Raw genomic sequence first — 22146 nt, forward strand, 5'->3', positions numbered from 1 at the left:
ATTACAGACTACAATGCTTGAGAGCAACTTTGCTGAGAGTCAGAGACTCCTGCTACTTCATGGGACATCTTCAAACGTAGCACAGGACTTTATTCCCTGTTCTGCTCTTCAGTTACTTACTGAGATGTAAAGAGCCATAGATATGCAATCAGTGTAGTCCTCTGGAAAGTCCATGTTTACTTTAGCTGCCGAACAAAGACTGGATCCATGCGTTTGATCCTTGCAGGAGCTCAGCATTTGGTGGTGTCATGAGTTAACACTTGTCAAAGCTGATGAGTAATGGCTGCTGCTGAAGTGTATCTTTGGTTTTGGTTATGTGAGTGAGTAGTATTACTTATGGAAGTGAGGACCAAACCCTGGGAGTCTGCTTTTGCATGCTTGCATCCTCAGTTGATGATAATACACTTCAGGGCTTTGGGAGATACAAATGCCACTTCTTCCCAACCCAAAGGGCATTTTTAGCTTGATGAAATATACAGTCATTTATTCAGTTCTACACATTCAGTCTGATCCTTTGCATCTTTCTGTTGGCTCTTCTTTTCATTTTTCTGTTTGTACTTCATGTGAAAAAATACACCCCCTATAATGGCACCTGGAAAAAGAGAGCACTCATCAGTAAAGCCAAGAGAAAACATTCTTGAGAAGGTATTTCAGCAAAGGGTCTGACACCCATACTGTGATATACAAACTGCTTTACTTCTTGAATGGAACCAAATGGCTCTGGGGAATGACCACATAGTGTTGGGTCAACAGCACCTTCAGGGACCTGAGGCACTGGTGAGGAGAATGAGATGCCTCAACACTCAGGAGACTTTCCCTAGAGGAGAACTTCTCCTCTGGTACCTGACCAGATGACAAAGTGTCTCTTTTAACCCTCTTTCCTTTGAGCAGTGATTTGTTGTCATGAATCGTAGTCCCCTTTTTGTTTGTTTGTTTGTTTGTTTGTTTTCCCCAACGGAGTGGCAATTCTGTCACAGCAAAGCTAAGACTACTGACAGTGAAATTTCTCTTCTTATGGAACTCCTTTGTATCGCTTAAGAATAACTGATGGATGCCAGAGTCTGTTTACCTATGGCTGAAAATGAGTGGGATTTGCTTCTGGTCTGAATTAGAAGTGCTTATACCCTTTATCATCCTTTGTTGTATCCAATCTAAGGTGTCTGTAAATGTCTTCATTAATCAAATATATATATATGCACAGAAAATATGTATATTATGTACATAACATATATATGTTTGATCCTTTTAAAATCAAAATGAGCTTGTTGCACTGAATATAAATGTATCTCCTCTTTATCGGTGTTAGATTTTCTTTCACTTTCAACATCCCGTAGGTCTTACGCTGAATTATGGGGAAGTGCCCTGCTGCTCCCCTTCCCCTCTGCATTGCTCTGAATATCTCTTCTGTAGTTGTTCATATTTGACATTTATATTTGTAGTCCCTGAGCAGTCAATCAAAGAACACACCTAGCATCTACCAAGTTGGATGTGGTCCCAGGCACAGGACCCTGTGCTGTAGGTGTCTCTGCTTGAGCAGGAGGTTGGACCGGATGACCTCCAGAGGTTCCTTCTAACCTCAACAATTCTGCAATTCTGTCATTCTCCCACTCTTGTCAAAGGGAGAAACACCTTCCAAGAACAAGGACTTTCGTTTTAAGGAAAGTCCCATCAGACTGGATTGGCTGAGGGTTTGTGATTCATTTTTTTTGTTTTGTTGTATCTTAATTTCCAGTGTCTATGCTTTGTGTTTCTTTACAAGAAAGTAAAACTACAGAGGATCCTTGTGCACGTCACAACAGGTGCTGAGGTCTGAGACAGCCTTTAGCTCATGCAAGAATTCATCCTTGTGTCAGACAGGCCTCCAAGGTATGGTTGTTTTTACAGTCATATCTTCTGAGCTTCAAGGTCAAACTCAACATTTGTAATATCCCCCGGTTTCAAAAAGTTTTTAGATACCTCCTTCATTCTTTTCTCTTTGCCCATATCTGATCCCAGATCCCTGTTAAGTCCACCTCAGAGGCTATCATCTGATTTTACCTTTAAAGTGGAAAAAATCATGTTGAAATACAAACTCTGTATACTCATTTCAGGAATTCTTTAAAAAAAACTTTATGAGAAATATTCACTGCATTTTTCTTTCTTAAGTTACAATGCAGAAAACAAACAAACAAACAAACAAACAAACAAAAAACACCTTTTAATGTGCTCTTTAAAGCTGGCCAGATCTCTTGCAATGAAAATAACCTTAGTCAATTACCCAACATAATTTTCACTGTTATATGACTCCATGCTAAGGCATTGGGAGAAAACAAGTTATTTGAGAAGCTTGAACAGAAATGATAAAGATGCATACTGAGGGTTTTCTCTGTCAATTGCTTGGTCTGAGCATGGCTTCTTCCATTTTAGCTTCTTGGAATAATTTTTTTTCTTCTCTTTTTTATCTTCAAAAGATGAACACATATCAAATATGCATGAGCACCCTACCTAGTGTTAGGGGTTTGTGTATTACAAAAGAAAAGTTAGCACAGAGGTTTGTCTTTGTCTTTTAAAGTGTTGAACGGGAACTTGTTCTCAGGGACTTGTTCTCTTTTCTTCTCAAACTGGATTAATTATTGCTTACATAAGTTCTTTTTTTTGTTTTTGTTGTTCTTTTCTTTTTCTTTTTCTTTTTTTTTCCCCTTTTATCCTCTAATTTCACCCTACTCTTTTGAATATGAGATCTGTAAAGTGTTTAATTTCTTTGCTTTGATTTTCTCCATGGGTCTTTCACGCTCCCTTCCCTTTCCATGGCTCATTCTCAGTCTCCCAGTCTAGTGTTTGTGATCTTCACAGTCAAAAATCACATGGCATTATGCACTGAGTTCTTTTTGCTTTTCATTTCCTAGGGAACATCAACATGTACCACTTTTGCACATATGCTCATGAAAATAATACCAAAAAAGAATTTGTCTTCTTTTGGAAAAAAGTTTTAAACCTTTTGTCAAAGTTGTATCAGCTCACGCCTATAGGAACATAATACTGTTCAGTACTGCTTAACAATATAATCATACTTAGTTAACGTAAATGCCAGTTTCCCACAGCTCAAAGCAATTTTACCACTGGCACGTGTAAACCTGCAAAGCTGAAGTAGGTGAAAGAAGTCATAATTATAAGCTATGGGTAGCAATTGATTGGAAATTTACAGGCAGTAAATAACATGACATTCTTGGATGCTTTGCTATTTTCACTATAATCTGAAAGCCCAAGATGGGGCTCCAATCCATTCTCTGACAGGAAAAAGGTGGTAGTTAGCAGTGGAGTCACAATGTACTACATTGCTGTACAAATGCTGTACTACAGTGCAGCATTTTCTTTTGTTATAACTGCTTGCTGTGACATTGTATGTGTGTGCAGAAGCACAATCCAAAGAAAGGTATCCCGATGATCAAAACATTTGAAGTTTGCACCAATCATGATCTCAGATATGAGATCTTTGCTTTTTTACTCATTCTGCAACATTCACGAAATCTGTTCACCAAAGGAGTGAATCAGTGTCAGAAATGCAGCAGCACCATCTCAGAGACCTCACTTCATACCAGCTAAGAAGTCACCTACCAATAACTAGCAGGACACCAAGAAGAATCCCAATTGCCTGGCCGACGCTTGGCTTGGAGTTCTCATGCTGTAGTTTTATATAACAAGAATTTTCACTTGAACACTGGCAGACTTTTACTGCAAAAAGAAATGCCATGACGTTAACAAGAAGTTCAGTAGTGCAGCTTGATTGCTCTTATGTATTACTGTTGTCTTGAAATAATATTTTGCATATTGAAATAATAGCAGTGCGTAGCATACCTTCAAGATTCACTTTGTTTTCCAAAGATGGGTTTCCATTGTCATTAATTATCACTGGAACAATGTACACCTTCTCTTCAAAGTTACCATGTTTTGGAGAGAGATGAGCGTATGTACCTGTAAGTAAAAAATGGGATATTTGTGTCAGCTCAAGCACAACATTTAGGTCAGCAATACACCTGCAAGTGTTCTTTCTTAAGGCCCCTTTCCTCTTGATGGCAGTTCCTTGTTTCCCTCCTTGTCTTCTGAGATCTTACTGGTTTGCAGACTTCAAGTCAAAATGGACTGTCTGAATGCTTAGTCTAGCTTTCTGTGTCATATGCTCAAAGAATTTCCTGTTTAATTTCTAGGTTGGGCCAAATCTAATCTTGGGCAGTACTACAGTGGTATGATCACATCTAAACCAAGAGACTCATCGCATACTTTTATAAGCCATAACCCATTTAAACTGTTCCCAAGATAATTTAGTAGGAGAGACCACCTTTCTAGAGCACTTATACCACATCTAAGATGCTTCAAAACTTGGAAATGTAAGAGTCTAACATCCACTGGGGTCAGTCCAAATGTCCCTTTAGGCCAGCATCTTGTATTCTTTTAAGCATGCAGTACATTTTATTCTTACATCTTTTTTCTCTCCTAAGTACTAGAAAAATTTTAGCTTGCAGCATACTAAATGTTATCTCTTGAAGAAGAAAAAAAGACTTAGGTGTTCAAATAAATACATGCCAAAATGTATGGAATTTCTTAATAACTTACATTCTTTTCTACCTGAAATATTAGATATGCAAAAGTATGAATAGAAAGGAATTCAACATTTCTCTGTGTTTCCCAGATTACTTAGAGAATCCCAGATCATTACAAGAATAGCTTTATTAACTTACCATTGACTTTTGAGATTTCCCAATTATTTTTTGTATCCTTATCATCCCCGAGAGAAAAAGTAATTCTGGGAAAATATACATATCCATCAACATCAGTAGCTTGAATTAGTGCTTTCTCTCCTCCACGAAGTGGGTAGCAAAAGAAAGTAGGATAATCCATAACTAACTGCGGAGGGTTGTCATTCACATCCTTTAAGTGTAGTATGAGGGGTATTTTGGATCTCTGAGCACCATTTTCTGTAGAGTTTAACAGAATGCAAAGTTAAAAGTCACAGGTTGGACTTAGAGGCTGGATTGTGGCATTTGCAGCTACCGTATATGTATCACCTATACGATACACCATCATATCGCCTGGTATACCATCACGCAGGGGTGGGAAGTGGTATTTTTTCTGCAGGACACAAAGTAAGGTCTCAGGAGGTCCTGGGGGACTCCTGTTAGCTACTACCACTTTCTAAAAAGTATGGTTTGTTTGCCCCCATCTAACTAGAGAACAGTAGCAAGCAAAAGGAGGCAGCTAGACCATTGTGTCTGGTAAGTGGTCATGTCCGAGGTCAGAGCATTCACTCTTTGGAACACTTCTTAAAGTGTGGAACTCCAAAAGTTTCCCATCCATCTTCTGTATATAGGAAATTCAAGTCAATATTCTGCCCCAGGGCCATGATAAGAGACCCAAGAGAAGCTCTCAGAGCCCTGTCATTTCTCCTGCCCATTCCTGAAGGACTGGTCCCTCGCCAGCTCAATGTCTGAGGAAGCACACCTTCTTCCTGACATACAGTAACTGCAGCTTTACCCAGGTCCCCCAGAAAAGTGGCCAGCATTATCTGTGTTAGTAAGAGAAACCAATATTTACACCATATTCAGTCAGATGTAGTCCAGACTTTTTAACCCCTATTTTATGTAAAATACACAATGAAATCTCCCCAGGTAAATGGTTTGAAATATCCAAATAGCTGGAAACAGGAGCCTGAATGTATTTCAGGCTAACTAATGTATTAGATTTATTTACAATAAAATTAAATTCTATACAAGTTTAAAAAATACTCTCCAGATATATTTTCAGGAAACCTAAACATACCTAAAAGAAAGATTAAAAACTTTATATGTGTAGAGGAAAAAAAGGTAAAAAAAAAATATTGATGCTGTAAACACTGAAGAAATTATGGCCTTCAGTGTATGCCATGTTGTTTAAGCAAATATAATGGCATATGATAGCTAACTGCATGAAAGCTGTTTTACTGGTCATTATCTGCCAGACCAAAATGTCTTTTAAGAAAGTTAAATTCTAAAGGAATTTATCTTCTAAAGATACACCACATATTCCTGTGCTTTCCATGCACTCAGTTTTGCTGCCCTGTCCTCCTGAAGTCATGGGAAGTATAATAATCCCTCATAAAGCAGTAAGGGCAGAGGATTCTTCTGTGTATGTATGTAGCCGTTTCATTGCTTACTTGTCTCTGATGCAACAATATCAACTTCGTACAATTCTTTGTATTCTCGATCCAAAGCGGAAGCAGTGTATATATTCCCAGTGGTTGAATCAATTTTCAGCCATTTCTTCACATCACCTTCTAAGGAGTATCTTTGGAAGGAAATAGGAAAAAATCATGTATATTATACCAAATCAAGAAAAAACGTTGACAAAGCATATACTTTATTGATTATATGCAAGTAGCTAGATTGCTATTGCACTTGAAGAGAGGGTTCTTGGAAGAGTCCTAATAGTACAGCCATCCAGGAGGGACAGACAGAAGAAGGGAGGCCAAACCCATTGATTTTTTGTGGGGATTAAGTTCAGACACTAGAGAGTGAGAGCAGAACTATGGGAATGCCACGGCTCCTCCAGCTTATACATGTATATGCTACAACTCTACCTGCCTTGTAACTGCAAAACCTGTGGCATTCCTGAGCTGCTGGTCCAGAGGGATGCTCTGTCCTAACTTCATGTCTCTCTCTCCTCATCATGTCTGTCATGCCTTGGTTTTGATGGGGGCACAAGCCAAAGTGTGTGGAGTGGGAGGAACAGTGCAGCCAGGCACCCTTTTTTGGATAAATGAGGGACCAAGCACCCTGAGATAGACTGCAGAGGTCACCTGCTGCCAGTCTGGAGCAGGCTGTGATTACCATAGGGACTTGGGAGTGTTTTAAGCATCACCACATAATTGCCATTATTGTTTAAAATATATATGGGCACTGAGCTGGCATTGTACTGCACCCCTGACACCAGAGGTTCAGGGTTTGTGGCATTGATCACCAGGTTATGCTTTTATATACATAAAAGGCAGAAAAAGCACAGGGTCTGTGGGTATTTACTTCTACAAATTTAACCATGAACATATGACCCAGTTAAAACAAAGCCATTTATTGACTATATGTGACCTTTTTCATTCTTTTGCTCTTTCAGTGCCCATTGCATTAAAACAGCATGCTGGCATGCTTGTGAATTTTTACTTTTTATAATTTTTATTATACTTCTTTTAACCTATTTTTTAACATAGATGTGGTTTATGTAAACATGAATTTCTGTCATCTGTCTCTGTCATCATCTCCCAGAGCTTCTGGACTATGTGGCTCACTGTTTAACCAGCTTGACAGAAGGCCAAACATGCTAAGTTCCCAAAAGTTAGGGGGAAGTAGAAAGCCAGATGAGAAACCTCTGGGAATAAAAATCCACAGGAGGCCTAATGGTCATATTCTGCAACTCCATTAACTACTTGGTGTTTTGCTCAGTTTTAGTTAAATCTCAAGGACTGTTTGTTTTGGATTGATCTGTTCAGTATTCTAGCTGGGAATCATGCAGCAAGAACCACAAACAGTTCTGCCTGACACTACTGGAGAAGATACATTTATACCATGCTGCACAGCTTTCTGCATGGCTCTGTGCTCTGGCAGAGGCTCATGGTGACTTGACTGTATGACAAAGTGAGCCACCAAATGAGCCAGTCTGAGGTTTTTTATCCCACTCACAAGCACAGGAGTTGGCTTGCACAGCGCTTTGCATCCATGGTGGAGGTAGACCTTTAGTCTTTGATAGTCAGAAAAGTAAATGAATGAATGATCAGTCATGAACTTGAGCTTCGCTATGAGTTGTGTGTTTTGGTGGATAAAAGCCCTTTGTGGTTTCCTGACTGATGTGAAAATTGGCTACTGTCCTACTGGTTCCTGAAAGCATTTCAGTACATACTTCATTCATTTCTTAAAGGCATTTTGTAAGGTGTATTTGGAAACCTTGTTATTCTCAAACTGGCTCTGACTTTTTCCTGGAGACACACATTGGCCTTGCTCACTTTTAGTTTCCTTGTTCAAGGGCCCCACTGGTGATGCTTGTCACAACACAGACAGAAAGTTGGTTAGAAAAGCACTGCCCAGTAGTCTGCTGCAGGTAGGTCACCAGCCACCACCCAACCACACCTGAATTTCTACCAGCAGTTGAGAATAGACAAGCTTTTATATATAAAAAAAAAAAAACAAAAACTTTTCCTCTATGCCAAATATTGTATGCTTTTCCTTGTACCTCTATTAGGAAAAAATTCTAAATCTTACATACAATAAATAAATCTTGGTCACTCTTTTTTTTACCTTACAGTATCCCCCTCAGGATCATAGGCCTCCGCTTTCACGACCAGAGTGTTTACAGGAATGTCTTCAGATACGTTTGCTGTGTAAACTGGCTGTTGAAAGATAGGTGGCTCATCCATGTTGGTTACAAAAACTTTGAAGAGGGTGCGGGAGCTGGCATTGTACTGCACCCCTGACACCAGAGGTTCGGGGTTTGTGGCGTTGATCACCAGGTTATGCACTTTGTCTGTTTCAAAATCAAGAGCCTGGGTAAATCAGAAAAAGAAAAAAAAAAAAAGTGCTTTAAGCCATAGTACTGCTGTCTGGTTCAGCAAGCACCAGGCAGATGTGAGGGTGTTCTCATTTCTCATCTGTAGCCCTCCTGACTGTGCCTGACCCACGATGGGGCAGCAACATGCAGGCAGAGACCCATTGCCCCTGTCAGATGGCAGAGGAGAGCATCCCTGCCTTTCTGGCCATGAGAAATGGCAAAATCCTCTTCTTCCCAGGGAAGATATAGAGGAAATAGGGGAGAGCTGTCAAGAGTAAAATGACACTGAGAACAGTCAATGTAAGTGAAACCATATGCCCATTTGGAGGCTTCCTCAGCAACTGCATGTCCTAATAATGTTGCCACCTGCCTAAGTTTAATAACTATATCCTGTTTACAGCAATAGTATTTATAGTTCTTGTACTAGAAGGCCTTGGATGACCTCTGGCTGACAGAATTGCTTGCAAGGGTTGTTACACCACGGAGTTTCTCACAATTGCATTTTCAGGAAAAAATGATGCTGAGGTTGAGCCCAAAGATAATCCACCGATCACTACCCATGGCCAGTGGCACATGAACTTGATGCAAACTACGCGTAACTCTTTGGAAAATGAGTGATCATTTTTCCAGACCCGTTGTTCACATGCCTCCAAGAAGGCTGATTTCAAAGGGAGAACCCTTTTGATACTGAAACACATGGATGCAATGGAAAATGTACCTTGTGTTTCTGATTCCAACACTCAGAACATGGGATTTATCACCCACCTCAGCACACACTGACCTTGGTTTTGTCACAGTCAGTGTTGGCCTCAGCAGGAACAAACTGCCTCGCTGTACTGGCACTGAGACAAGTGAGTTTCACTTCCACTTGGTGGCAAAAGCCACCAATGGCCCAGATCACCAGCAGGAAGGAAAATCTGCATCACTCAATTAATGTTGTTTTTTCCCCACGATGCATAAAGAGCTCCTTCATCGGCCAGAGCCCAGAGCAGGGGCCAGCAGCAGAGGGTAGGTGGAGGACAACAAAGGCAGGAGGAGAGGTGTGCCTGAGCACTGCGCCAGTGAAGTACTGAATATGACAAATGTACATGTAGAAAGAGAGAGAAGAGAAGAAACCCATCTATTCACCTTGTTAATCTTGACAAACCCTCGGTTTGTTTCAGGATCTGTCTCTATGATGAACTTGTGGTTTGGATCTCCTTCCTCCACTTGGTAAACGATGTAGGAGCTCCCTGTGTCAGGCTCGTCCGTATCAGTAGCTTGAATTTCTAATATCACTGTTCCTACTGGGATACTTTCTGCAACAGTCACATTGTGATACTGAGGAGAGAGAGATCATTGAAACATAACACACCTAGCACCATCTGCAGATAAAAAGCTGAGTGCTACAAGCTCAGCAGTAGAAACGAGCTACCTCACTGCACGGGGGGACCCAGAGCTGCAAGAGGGGCACTAGAGCAAAACTATACCCCCTTTATTAGCTGTACATTTAGCAAAGGTGACAGAATCTCATTTTTGAGACCAGGTCCTGAACTGAGACCTTCTGATGAGAAAATCAACAGCCCCGAAACCAATACAGCTTCCCCAAGAGGCCACCTGCACCTGGTGGGCTGGACAGCTTTTCTGAGCTCAGTGGGAGCTTAGGCACCTAAATGTAGGCATGACGGCCACTGCAGTGAGATTTGGGCCAACAGAATAATTTATTTCTATACACATAGGGGTTTTTTTGCACAGAAAATTATCTTGCGTTTCATAATTAACTATGAATTAGGCCCACTGTTTATTGTCTAGGCAGACCTCATAAGCAGGCTTTCCAGCAATACCTTGCCTTTAGTTTCACTGGTGGTTTGCTCTGTTACCTGTTCTGTAAACAGTTAGTTTTCCATTGACTTCTGTAGACAATGAGTGCATGCTCAAACATTTGTCAAAAGTTTGTTAGGAACATCAAAGACGGTGTCAAAAATACTCACATCTGATTTTTCAAAGATGGGAATCTGGTCGTTGATGTCGATGACATGTACTTGTACTTCACAGATTGTCTGGAAATCTGCATGGTAAAAGAACAAGCAATGTCACAGCAGCCCTTCTGCCAAAAATAACTTTGCTTCAGAAGGGTTCACTATGTGCAAAAGCGAACACTGTCAAATTGCTTGAGTCAAGCAGAGCCCTGCTACTGTAAGAATGATTCAATTTCCAGTATCTTGTAATCAGTGAAAGCCTCACTCGCTATATTACTTTCCCAGTTTTCTGAACATTGGCCCATCCTCTTTTGTTTCATTTCCCTTATTTTTTTTAACCACATCCTGGCTATGAACTGTGTTATCTTTCTCAACATCAGTTTTACATATAAAAACTAACACTCAGGATGTTATTCTACCATGTCCTCTTGGTGAGCCATCAGACAGCACCTTCACTTTCATTATAGCCAAACTTAAACCTCAGATCTGCATAAATCTATGCACTCCCTGAGCAGGGGCACTATAGCAAGGGATTTGTGATTTTGAAACCATACTCTCTCTGTCTGTGTGATATTCCAGTGTAGCTGGATTTTAGTGTTTTCCATGTGTGCTCCATAAGCAGAAAGTTAAAAACGTTTGGATGGAATTCAAACAAGCATCCCAAACAATTCACTGGCTTCTCCCCCAGCGAGGTTTTCGTATCTAAGTGATACTATTTCATTAAGGGATACGTCACACTGCTTTATGTACTAGCAAGCTTCTCCAAGCACAAATTTTGCCTGACTGTGAGGACTCCAGCACAAAGCTTTAAGCTTTAACACAGGGTTTAATTTCCTTTCCACTCAGTGAACCACAAAGGACTCCTGGGAACTTGCCTAATGGACAAGACTGTTTTCTGAAGATAAAGTTCAGCTCTTAATCTTTTAAAATACACCATCTAGACTCTCTGGGCAGCTGCGTTTAATAACTTCAGTTTTTTCAGTGAGTCTCTTTGAGAGAATTTAGGGGGGAAAATGCAATATCTAAACAATCAATCATATGATCTCTTTATTTTTTTCCCCTGTGAAAGGAAATATCTTACCAGAGAGATTTGCTTGTTAACGAACAATCCCAGTTGAACCATGCACTGCCCTAGAGCTGGTTTCCTTCCATACTTGCATTATGAATCACAATTAACATCTCTGCACCTCAAAAACAAGGAAGGGCAATGCCAGGACAAGCCAGATCCCTGTGCTGCTTCCAGTGAATTCACAGAATCACAGAATTGTAGGGGTTGGAAGGGACCTCAAGAGATCATTGGGTCCAACCTCCTTGCCAAAGCAGGTTCCCTAGAGCAGGTTGCTGAGGTAGGCGTCCAGACAGGCCTTGAATATCTCCAGTTATTAGAATTCCCTAGGACTCCTCTTGTCCCTTGGACACTGAGCGTCAGAGATGTCAACATGAACAAAACTACTTCAACATAAAACTTAGGCATTACATACCTGCATCTGTCACCATCACCTTCAAGGAATAGTTGGCTGCAATTTGCTTATTTAACGAAGAACTCCTTAACTGCAAAGTCCCGGTGTCTTGCTGAACAATGAACATATTACTTGCAGGAACAGCAGGAACCTGACTCTCGATACTGAACTTCAGGCGAGAATTGAGGGTGTCCTTCTCATCCATGTCTGTAGCATGCAGGGTGCCAATAGTACTGCCTGTGACAGAAAATCGGAAATCAGAATCAGTCAGATAATGCAGGGTTCCCATTTACTTCTCCACAGAGGTGCACAGTGATAACAGTAACACCGATGCAAGTAGGGTGGTGATAAGAACACAGCTGTGTGGAAAACACTGTGCTGGACACAATCATTTGACTTCTTAGAGGGTTTTCCTTTAACATCCCAAACAGCTGGTTTGGGATTGGGGCAGTCCAAGAGGGCTGTGCCATTGAAGAAGGCACTTTCATCTTTGAAACCAAATAACCAATGTGAAAACTTAGGGATAGGTTTCAGTAACTGCCCACTGAAGTCAAAGGTGCTACACTGGAGGAGCACAGGCATGGGTGGAAAAGGGCTCAAGCCACTTTTAGAATGGTATTTCTTGAAATTATAGCAATTGAAATGATAATAAAAGTTTTTGTTTGTTTGTTGTTTTGTTTACATTGTAAGCATTAATCCAATTATGGGAAAATGCAAATTTATGTTTTCAATTGAACGCCATTTTTTAAATACTGGTTTGGGGTCTGTCCTCCTCAGTTTACTGATATCATTTCCACATGGATTCTCAAAACAAAAACAACAGGGCTGTTGGCACAGAAGAATGTTCCTCCAGGATAGCTGTATTTTACTCTTTGGGATGAGAAATTCTAGCTGTTTGCACCCAGCTGGAAACAGTAAGAGGGGTAGAATGATGTGTATGAATGAGTAGAAGCTGTTTTCTTACCTCCACCTTCATTTTCTTGAACTTCAAATACAGTGAGGGCATTCTCGCACACGGGGGGATTGTCATTAATGTCTTTCACAATAACTTGAATTTGCAGAGGCTTGTCCACCAGTTCTCCCACTGAATCTTTTGTGACCGCAAAGAACGAATACTGCAAAGAGGGTAGCAAGATTAGATGTGTTGGATGTCCACAGTGACATTTTTGCATTTAAATGGATAACCATGGGTGCCTTCCATGCAAATGAAATATTCTCATTTGTCTGCTTGCTATTTTCCCTCTGTTTATGTCAGAGTTCTTCCATGATGCCTTTGTGTCCGAGGTCTGAGTTCTCAAAAGAAGTGAGTCAATGAACAATTCTCTGAACAATTCTCTGTCCTGTGAACTTACTCTCTCAAAAAAAAATCATGAAAAGCAGGAACATTTAATTTTTGTCACTTTACAAACAAATCTGTCACATACAAAGATGCGATTCCTCCAGCATAGCTGATCCTTGGCCTTTCTGTCTCCAGATTTCTTCCAAGAAAAAAGCAACAGAGGGTTTTCTGCATAGAAACCCCCAAGATGGAGAGCTTCAGGGTAACTTAAAAATTCCAGCTGCAACTTGAACTCCTCCTCTGCTGCGGTCCCTGGGATCTGGACTAGATTTAAAATTTGCGAAGTTCCTGCCCTCTACTTATGCACCTACAACCCCGGCATGGTGTGTTCTGTGTTGCACATTATACATAACATTACAGGTGGTGATCACTACACCAGACCCATGGAGAAATATTTTAGGGTAGCAAACTAAAAACCGTTTACCGTGTAGTAGATGAATATACTTTCAAATCTGTTAAGAAACAAAACTTTTCTTTTTTTTTCCCTCTCCATCCTCCATAGCTTTCTTGTGTTTACTCCCCCAGCAGTAATCAGCCGGCCGCTCCCTCCCATCGGTTAGGTTGTGCATGTTTACTTACAGAATCCTTTTTTTCCCTATCCAATGGCTCAGTCACATAAATAACCCCATTCCGATCAATGGAAAATGGGAATCTGGCCAGCGCTTCTTTTTCAAAAAGCTCATAAATTACATCTGCTTCATTGGAGTGCACCTAAAAAACACAAAAATAAGTCAGGATAGGAAGTCACAAGTGTGGACTGAGATTTAACAGGGATCATTTCTGGGCCACAAACAGAAAAGACTGCATTCCCGTTAGCTTCATAAACCAGAAAATTAACAGTTTGGCAGGCTTTTGGGATAAACCTCAGAAAACCAGACCAATAGTCCATCCCTGCTCTCTGAACTGTTGTGGTGAAGCCATTTTATCTCAGTTTCTCCAGCTGTCAAGGATGGGCTATTATGCCTATCTTTCTGTGGAAGGGTTTTGTGAAGGTAAATGGTGGTAAAGGAGAAGGAATTACTATTTGAATGTCCTGACACTAATATATTCCATCTCCTTACACTGCCTATCCCTCTCTTTTCTTTTTTTCTTTATCTAATTCTGTGATGTGGAACAGCAAAACAAACATCCAGAACCTATGTGCACATATGTGTGTGCAAGCTCCTTATATGCCTCAAAGTCTGTGACAGGGAAACTTTAGTGGGATATTTGAGATATAAAATTAAATGTAGTAAAGGATGCCAAATTAACGAAGAAATCCTGCCATGCTCAGGGGATCACAGCACTGGGGGGTGCCAGTGCCAAGGTGGTTTTCAAAGTCAAACATTTCTGAAAGGCTGTTGGCCTGTTGGTTAATATTTAGTGGTACATACATCACTCCCACTCTGCAGTTACAGACAAAATGTTTCATGTTTGCCCAGTGAAATATCAGAGGAAGAGAAATACCATGGGAATGCAGGAAGCTGCAGGAGGCTATTCAAATCTTTCCTAGGTACTTTGGACATGGCAGGTTCACTGTGCCACACAAAACTGGCCACAGAAGATGTCTCTGAGTAAGGGAAACTACTCACAACAAGGTTGCAGTGGAGCTGGACCCCTGACAAGATCTTCTGTAGACAGAAGAAGCTAACCTCAAAATGACCTTTTCCAAAATTTCCTCTGTCCATGGAATATTATTGTACACAGGTGATGCCACCAGCCTCTCCAAGCTGAAAGGCAAAGTCTAGTCACTCAGATGCTTGTATTGACCCTATCTCAATCCCTGTCAAACCATTAATTTCATCCCAAAATATGTTAATGAGAATTGTCCTAAAGATCGTTTACCATATGGAAAATAATGGGGAGGTGCCAAAGTCCTTCTGGAGAATCCACTGTTGAGTGCCATCAGATGAGAGAAAATAACCCTGTGGCACTGAGGAGCATTGCAGGGACTGTGGCCAAGGGCCCTACCTGGCTGATGTTCACAGGGTGGGTTTCGGTCGAGTTTTCCTGAATGTAGATGGTGGGGGGAGCCTTCCACAGGCTCTCCTTCACATCGATGATCACATCGGCGCTGCTGGTGAAAGCATTTTCTGTCATCCCTGCCATATCCTTCACGGCAACAACAAGTGTGAAGGTGTCCTGCTTCTGGGGATCTAAGTAAAAGGAGCCTAGAGACAGAACAAAGAGCTGTGAGAAAATGAAGCAGAGGCTGGGGAGATGTTTCACCTGCCCATTGCCTCCTACATGCATCTTGCTTCTACATCTGCTCCAGGATCACTGCTTAGATAGACCTCTGTGCCAAATCTCAACAACCTCCTTCCTCTGGCTTCTCTGAACAATGCAGCACAACATAGTAGGCCTGGCAGAAGAGATTTTTTTATTTTTTTTAATTATTTAAGTTTATGTGGGATTATGTAGCTGGCTGACCTTTCTCTACATGTTTTATGTTAATGCTTCTGCTTTTCTAGATTTCAGGGAAGAGAACTAACCCCAGGATCTAACTCAGTGTAGTCCAGAGGGTCAGAGGATTTATCTGTCTACTCAACATATTTTCAGATCCTGGTCTCCATTCCTTCTAACTGCTCTTGAATTTGGTGGGAAACATAAAGAAAAATCACCAAAACCAAGTTCTCCATGGAGTATGTCTCACTGAGTTCATTTAGAATATAACATCAGAGTTATTGTTTCGTTTCTATGTATACCCCAAAACTCATGCTCGTTTTTTGACAGATGAGTAATTTGACATACCTGTCCTACTTGGTGAGATTGCTCCAGTTGTACTATCAATCTGGAAAAGCATTTCTGAATAAGGGTTGGGAAAATGGTGGAGAATGCTGTATGTCAGCTGTGCGTGGGGGGTTGTAGGATCATCCAGGTCAGTGGCGTGGACATACATGAAGGGCTTGCCTGTTTGGATTAGAGAAGAAACAGTTTTAAGAGATGACTGAAACCTCAACACATAGCCCATTTGAGCAGAGAAATGTTTAATGGGATCACAATAGGGGTGAAGACCAGTAGATGCAGAAGTGGCAGAGCTCACTCAGAGAGCACCTATCTACTAGCCAGAGTGCCTGCACCTGGTATTTCTTATTACTTTAAAGATACTTCACAGTCCTTACACAACGCGGTTCAACACAGAGCACATTAAGAAAAATGCACAGTTGTGGCACACTTGTAAATAAATGAACAGTCACACAATTAAAAGAATAAATGGAGATGCATGGTAAAATAACCACATTTTTGCCTTTTGAGCACCCACGCAACATTCGAAATCTTTTCAACTTGGATGCATTTGAAGTACACGCTAAAATATTGCAGAATGATTTTCTGGCTTCGTGGAGCCTTATATGCACATTCTTTAATGAAAGTTTCTTCTTGATTCCATGGTCACAGTGATAACATCTGGCTGAGTCCTTCATTTCACTTCCAAGATGTAGGTCTCAAACTGCTTTTTGTTACTTCCTTATGTCTGGAATGGATTACTGCAATCCATAACCCAGGCCTCTCTGGTAAATACTAATGTTCACCCCAGGTTCTGAGAACCATCGGTCATAAACACATACCCCATTTATGCACTGGCTTTTTATTTCACCGATGTGCAAGGACTTACATGTTCTTGACATTGTCTGTCTGCATAATCTTTGGCAACCTTTACATTTTAGACATTTGTGGTCACCTGTTTGCACTTTCATTTCTGTTGTACATGTTTGTACCTTTATTTAGAACAATCTTGTGGGAGGGAAAACTGTTGTGTGTTTTTTTTTTTCAGCTTGTTGAAGTATAACATCCAATTTATCGTACTTATTAACTAATCTATCTAACTTCCTATTAATTAAAGTATTTAGTTATTGCAATGATTACCTGCACGGGAGTTTTGCCTCACCACTCCAGTGTATGATGTCTGGTCAAATTTTGGTGGGTTGTCATTGATATCCTCAACATATATTGTCACAGCATATGGACCTTTCACTACGTCTCCATTTTCATCCAGACATTCCACCTTGATTTGAAAAAAAGAAGGAACAACGAATAATTATTTTCACATAGATAAATTTGAGATGTAAAGACCTAAATAAAAATGACAATCAAATGATTGTCAAATGCGAAGTGATTTCTACTGTCATGCAGATCTGGTGAGAGCCATCACTGGGTGGCTCCATCTACAAGAACAAATTTACCACAGTAGCTCACTGACAATGATTCACCATAGTATGTAACACCAACAAAACAGAATAACCTATTCCTGCATTTACCAACATTTTTCAGAGGGCAATTTCTAACTTCCAGCCTCATCAGACTACCTGTACTCTTGCATAGCTTAGACCTGAAGATCTCCTTGAAATAGAAATAGATACTTTCTAAAGAAAAAGGAGAAAACCCAACATGATCTAGTGGACTCAACTGTAATGTTGTTAACATCAACCAGAAGAGCAGGCTGATCCAAAGTTTGTCAATAAAACTTAATCCTTAGTTCTGATGACATTTTTGTTCTGAATAATGAGACTTCTCATTTTTCAGTCATTTGACTTTAAAGCATCAAGTATATACTATGTCTGTTGGACTTTATTTTGTTTGCACACAACAGATCAAATCATGATAATTTATGCCTAACCAAGGATCATTTTTCAGTTCTGTCACTGTTTCTTCTTGTCTGTAAAGGACTCACAAGTTTAGAGTTAACTTCTGGGGCTAGGAAATTGTCCTCTCTAATACTTCACCAATCCAAGTGTGCCTTAGAGCTGAGAATGTGAAACTACTAAACCTGAAGTGCTAGACATCTTGTTCTTTAGAAAGATAACTAAGGCTAACTAAAACATCACCGCGTCCTTTGTCTGTTCAGACATTGATCCTCTCATGACCATTTCCTTCTTAGTTGCTAGTGCCTCAGAAAAAAGGCAATGCCATTCTTGACATAGAAGAAGAGCACAAGGCTGTACTGAGGCAAAAAGACTGCATACCTGCTGTCCCACTCCCAGCAGCATTCATGCTAAGATCTTCATGGAAAGAAGATAACAGGACAAACACATAGTCCCTGATATCTCCAAACAGCTTTCTGCTTCTATCTAATAGAGGTGAGGTCTATGCTTCTGTGTGTAAATATCATCTGGTTGCATCATTTTCACTAAATAGATTATAACCTCTCTAAATAGATAGCAATAGTTTATTTTCACAATCTAGCCATGGAATTTACCCTGCCATTCTTCATGAATAACTAGCAAGATGAATATGAAAAACCTTTCCTTTTTATTTTTCGTTGAGTTTTTACCTGCAGCCTGTGCACCGCTTTAGTCTCCCAGTCCAGAGACCCATTGAGATACAGCATTCCTGTCTTTGGCACAACGTCAATTATTCCATCTTTTTCACCAGTTGCTCTGAAAATCACAGGTGTCTCAGATATGAACTAGTATAGGGAAAAATCAGAGGGAAAAATCATTATTTTTTTTTCAGCATTATTACCATCATTTAAAGAATTTTTTGCTTTTGTGTCTTTTAAAGCCTGTTGCCAACAGTGCATTTGGCTGGAGGAATGATATTGCAAGAGCCTGCTGAAACAATTCTGCTGTCTTCTGATCTGCAACAGAGAACTTTTCACATTATTTCCTGATTGCTGCAGGAAATCCCAACTGTGGTTTCTTTCCAAAGAAAACGTCTGCTTAGGACAGGACTTTGTCTGAGCATGGGAATGGAAAATAAATGACACATCCTCCATTTGCCTAGGAGCTGGATCTGTCCATCTGTGGTTAAGGTTTTGGGAAGAAAACCTCAGAGACTAAGGAAAATGATGACACAAGTTGCATGGAAACCCATTCTCAAGGAATGCTGATTTTATTAATCTCTGTTTTACAATACGCCCCTAAACTGTGTTTGAGAGAAGGGCTTGTCTCCTGTTTTTCACATGTAGAGACTTCAATTTGAAAGGAATGGGTACCAAGAGATGCTGATTACCTGGTAAATGGGTCGTACTCCTGCACCTTCTGGAATAGTGAAATTCATGTCTTTTAGAGGACCAGCCAAATTCAGGTCCCCGAGATTCTGGCACATAGCCTGTGAGAGAGAAAGAGAAAGAATGGTAGAGGAGAGCAGCTGAGGAATGTTTGTTGTAATCACACAGACACAGCAACCCTCCATCACTGAGCCTCTTGCAAGTTATTTTGCTCCAGTACAAGGGAAGAGACACCAGCACTGAACATCTCATGGTTCTTTAGCATGCATCCATTTTAAAGGCAGTGTTATTTTTAGGTTAATTTAAAAACAAACATTTGTGTCCTGCCCTTTTCTAACCACTACATAACAAAATGAGATTTGATCTACCTTCAAGAGCAGACAGACACACCAAAGAGCTGAAGGTAGACTAAGAGCAAGAGAAAATTCACAGAAGCATTTCTGGACCACTCCCACGTCCCATCCAGGAGCTGTACAATCCTGTGGCCATCAGTGTGTTGGGACACCCAGCACCCCACCTGGAGAAGGGGAAGACTTGCAGATGCACCCCTTGTAATTTCTACTACTGTCCTACTGGCAGTGCCTTCACGGGCTGTTTTTTTTCTGGTAAATTTGTGATGAGATTTATAGCCAACTCCTCCCAAGTGCCCAAAGACCTCCAGACAGACTCTTAAAAGCCCTGGTGTTTCAGGGAAGTCCTTGCTTCCAAAAGAAAAAAAGCAAAGCAAAAGTAAGTTTCTTAGAGCAGCTCTTGCATACAAGACAATTCAGCCTACAGTTCCAATAATCTTCCTGCTTCTGAAATGGCAAAACCAAAATCCCTTAAACATCTACAGTTCTCTCCTGGTCTCTGAGGTCTTGGCAGTGCTGAGGAGCCACCTGCCAGAATTAGGGCTCTGTCCTTAGGCAGTGCAGATAAAACTCCCTGCTGAGAGTCTTACAGAGTTTACCTCCCTTTCTTCCAGAGGAAAAAAAGAGTTTATTCTGCTGTATGGACCCTGAGAGCCATTGTCACACTGTCCACTACGCTATGGAGTCAGGCTCTGGAAGTGCCCCTTCTCTGCTGCATGACTTTTCCCCTGGATTTGGTCCTGCTGCTGCTGGGACAGTTATTTGGCCTCTCGCAGAAAAGCACGGCTTACATATCACCAAGGGAAAACTTAATTCCAGCTATGACAAAAACATAGCTAAGTTCAGCACAATTTACCCTAAAGCACTGCTCTCCGTGTGTGTGTGTGTGTCACAAGTTGCGTTTGAATAATGCCAGATTTTGCTTATTAATAGCCAGAGATTTTGTCCTCTTCGCCTGCAAGCATTTGTGACTCTTTTTGCAAACGGGAAAACTAGAACATTGTGAGAACTGGGGAAAGAGCTGCGAGGGGAGGGGGAAGGATGCTAGTAATGCTAATGACAGTAGAAGCATACCCCAAAAAGCCCTGTAATGGCTAAGGATACCAGAAAATAGTACTTTATGGCTACCCTTTGCTTTTTCACTAAATGTTGACAGTTTGTCTCTGCCAGGGTCAAGATACGAGGTTAGCAGGACCTTGGATCTGACCTGGTGGGTACAGCCTGGCTCCTGGAGGAGGACAAATCTCCTGGAGTTTTTTCCCAGGGCCATTTTGTGGGGAGGTTTTCTTCTTGGTCATGTTTGACAGGGGAAGTTGCCCCGCCATGGAGGAACAAAGGCTGACACCATAAAACCAGGTTCAAAGTGCAGGCACTGAAGCAAGTAAAAGATATCTCTTCCTGTCAATTAAAATTACTTTATGTGGACCATAAATATTTCCAAACGTATGTCTACAGCATGAATCACTCCTCAGGGGCCTGAAGGGGAATGAAGGTTTACTCCTTGGCCTGTATCTGGCTGACAGCTCAGTTGAAGACAGCTGTAATGGCTGTGGTGTGGCTTCATGGGGACTGGCACTGCCAGGCACAGAGGTGCTCGCTGCTGCACATCAGCCCCAGTCCCAGGGCATCCGTATTTTAAGGCATTCTTTTCACAGAATTGAATTTGACTCATTTTTTATCATTGTTGTTGAATTCAATTATAAAGCTGGAGCTGTCTCTGAAGCCTTTACAAACATCTGTAAATCTACAGAATTTAATAGACGAGGCCCACGAATAGCGTAATTAATACATTTCAGTTTGAGAAAATCCTCTGAGAAGGGATCCACATACATGGAATAATGAGGTTAAATAATTAATAGGCATGGTTTAAACCATATGCCATTATATGTTCTAGAATGTATTTAATATGGCAGCAGGCATATGGATCATAAAGCAGAACAAGGCACTAGGATGATGCAGATGTCCTCATTTTTTTGGTGATTTGTTGCAGTATTTTAAAATTTTAACTAGCATGAAACATATCTATTGAAAAAAATAGTATCTAAGGAGGGACTACAAGAGTCAAAATACATAAATTGGTTTCTTCTAACTTTTTTTTTTTTTTTTCCCTAATGATTGACACGGCTGCCTAACTTTTGGCCATGGGACCACACTCACAGCTGGGATGTCCTCTCGCACCCAGGGTTACAGCTGCTTTGCCGGGCACCTTCAAGGTTGGAGCTCAGAGGCTCCTGGGCAACCTTTGCTGTTTGCTCCCAGATAAATGAAGGAAAAACTGCAACTCACCCACTGAATGACAAGCAGAAACTGAAGTCCACACAGCTTAAACATACTGGAATATGCTTTGCTTTAGCACCTGCAAAGAAGATGTGAAAGTCAAGTTAACCCTTATAGAGTTGGCCAACTCTGTGCCTAGAGGTTACAGCTAAATTTTCCCAAAATTGGAGAACCAGCTGCCGTTTGCTAGGGCAGCAAGAGTGGGCACAGAGCTGGCGTCCCGGGTGGCCATAACCCATCAGGCCTGTTCCCTAGGCTGCCAGAGGTCCCGTGAGAGCCTCAGCTGCTGTCA

The 22146-nt window shown here is 41.0% G+C and overlaps 1 protein-coding gene across 1 annotated transcript; it reads right to left on the reverse strand.

The window, feature by feature from the left end:
- Positions 1-479: 479 nt before the first annotated feature.
- CDH17 (cadherin 17) lies at positions 480-21908 on the reverse strand. The gene is made up of 17 exons (XM_032181146.1): positions 21864-21908; positions 19230-19328; positions 18550-18684; positions 17145-17283; positions 16032-16190; positions 15252-15451; positions 13881-14012; positions 12927-13077; positions 11984-12199; positions 10515-10591; positions 9673-9864; positions 8295-8539; positions 6167-6297; positions 4716-4952; positions 3835-3951; positions 3595-3711; positions 480-592 (listed from the first exon to the last, which is right to left on the reverse strand). The coding sequence occupies exons 1-17, from the start codon at positions 21906-21908 to the stop codon at positions 480-482; spliced, it is 2505 nt and encodes an 834-aa protein (XP_032037037.1).
- Between the last annotated feature and the right edge of the window lie 238 nt (positions 21909-22146).

The sequence above is a fragment of the Aythya fuligula genome, chromosome 2, assembly GCF_009819795.1.
Source record: "Aythya fuligula isolate bAytFul2 chromosome 2, bAytFul2.pri, whole genome shotgun sequence".
NCBI lineage: Eukaryota > Metazoa > Chordata > Aves > Anseriformes > Anatidae > Aythya > Aythya fuligula.

Excerpts from the sequence above, each read along its gene's own strand:
- CDH17 (XM_032181146.1), bottom strand. The coding sequence starts at position 21,908 with ATGTTTAAGCTGTGTGGACTTCAGTTTCTGCTTGTCATTCAGTGG. Across the intron at positions 10,592-11,983 it reads GGTGATGGTGACAGATGCAG|ATTTCCAGACAATCTGTGAA; the intron begins GTATGTAATGCC and ends TTTACCATGCAG. Across the intron at positions 3,952-4,715 it reads GGAAATCTCAAAAGTCAATG|GTACATACGCTCATCTCTCT; the intron begins GTAAGTTAATAA and ends TTTTACTTACAG.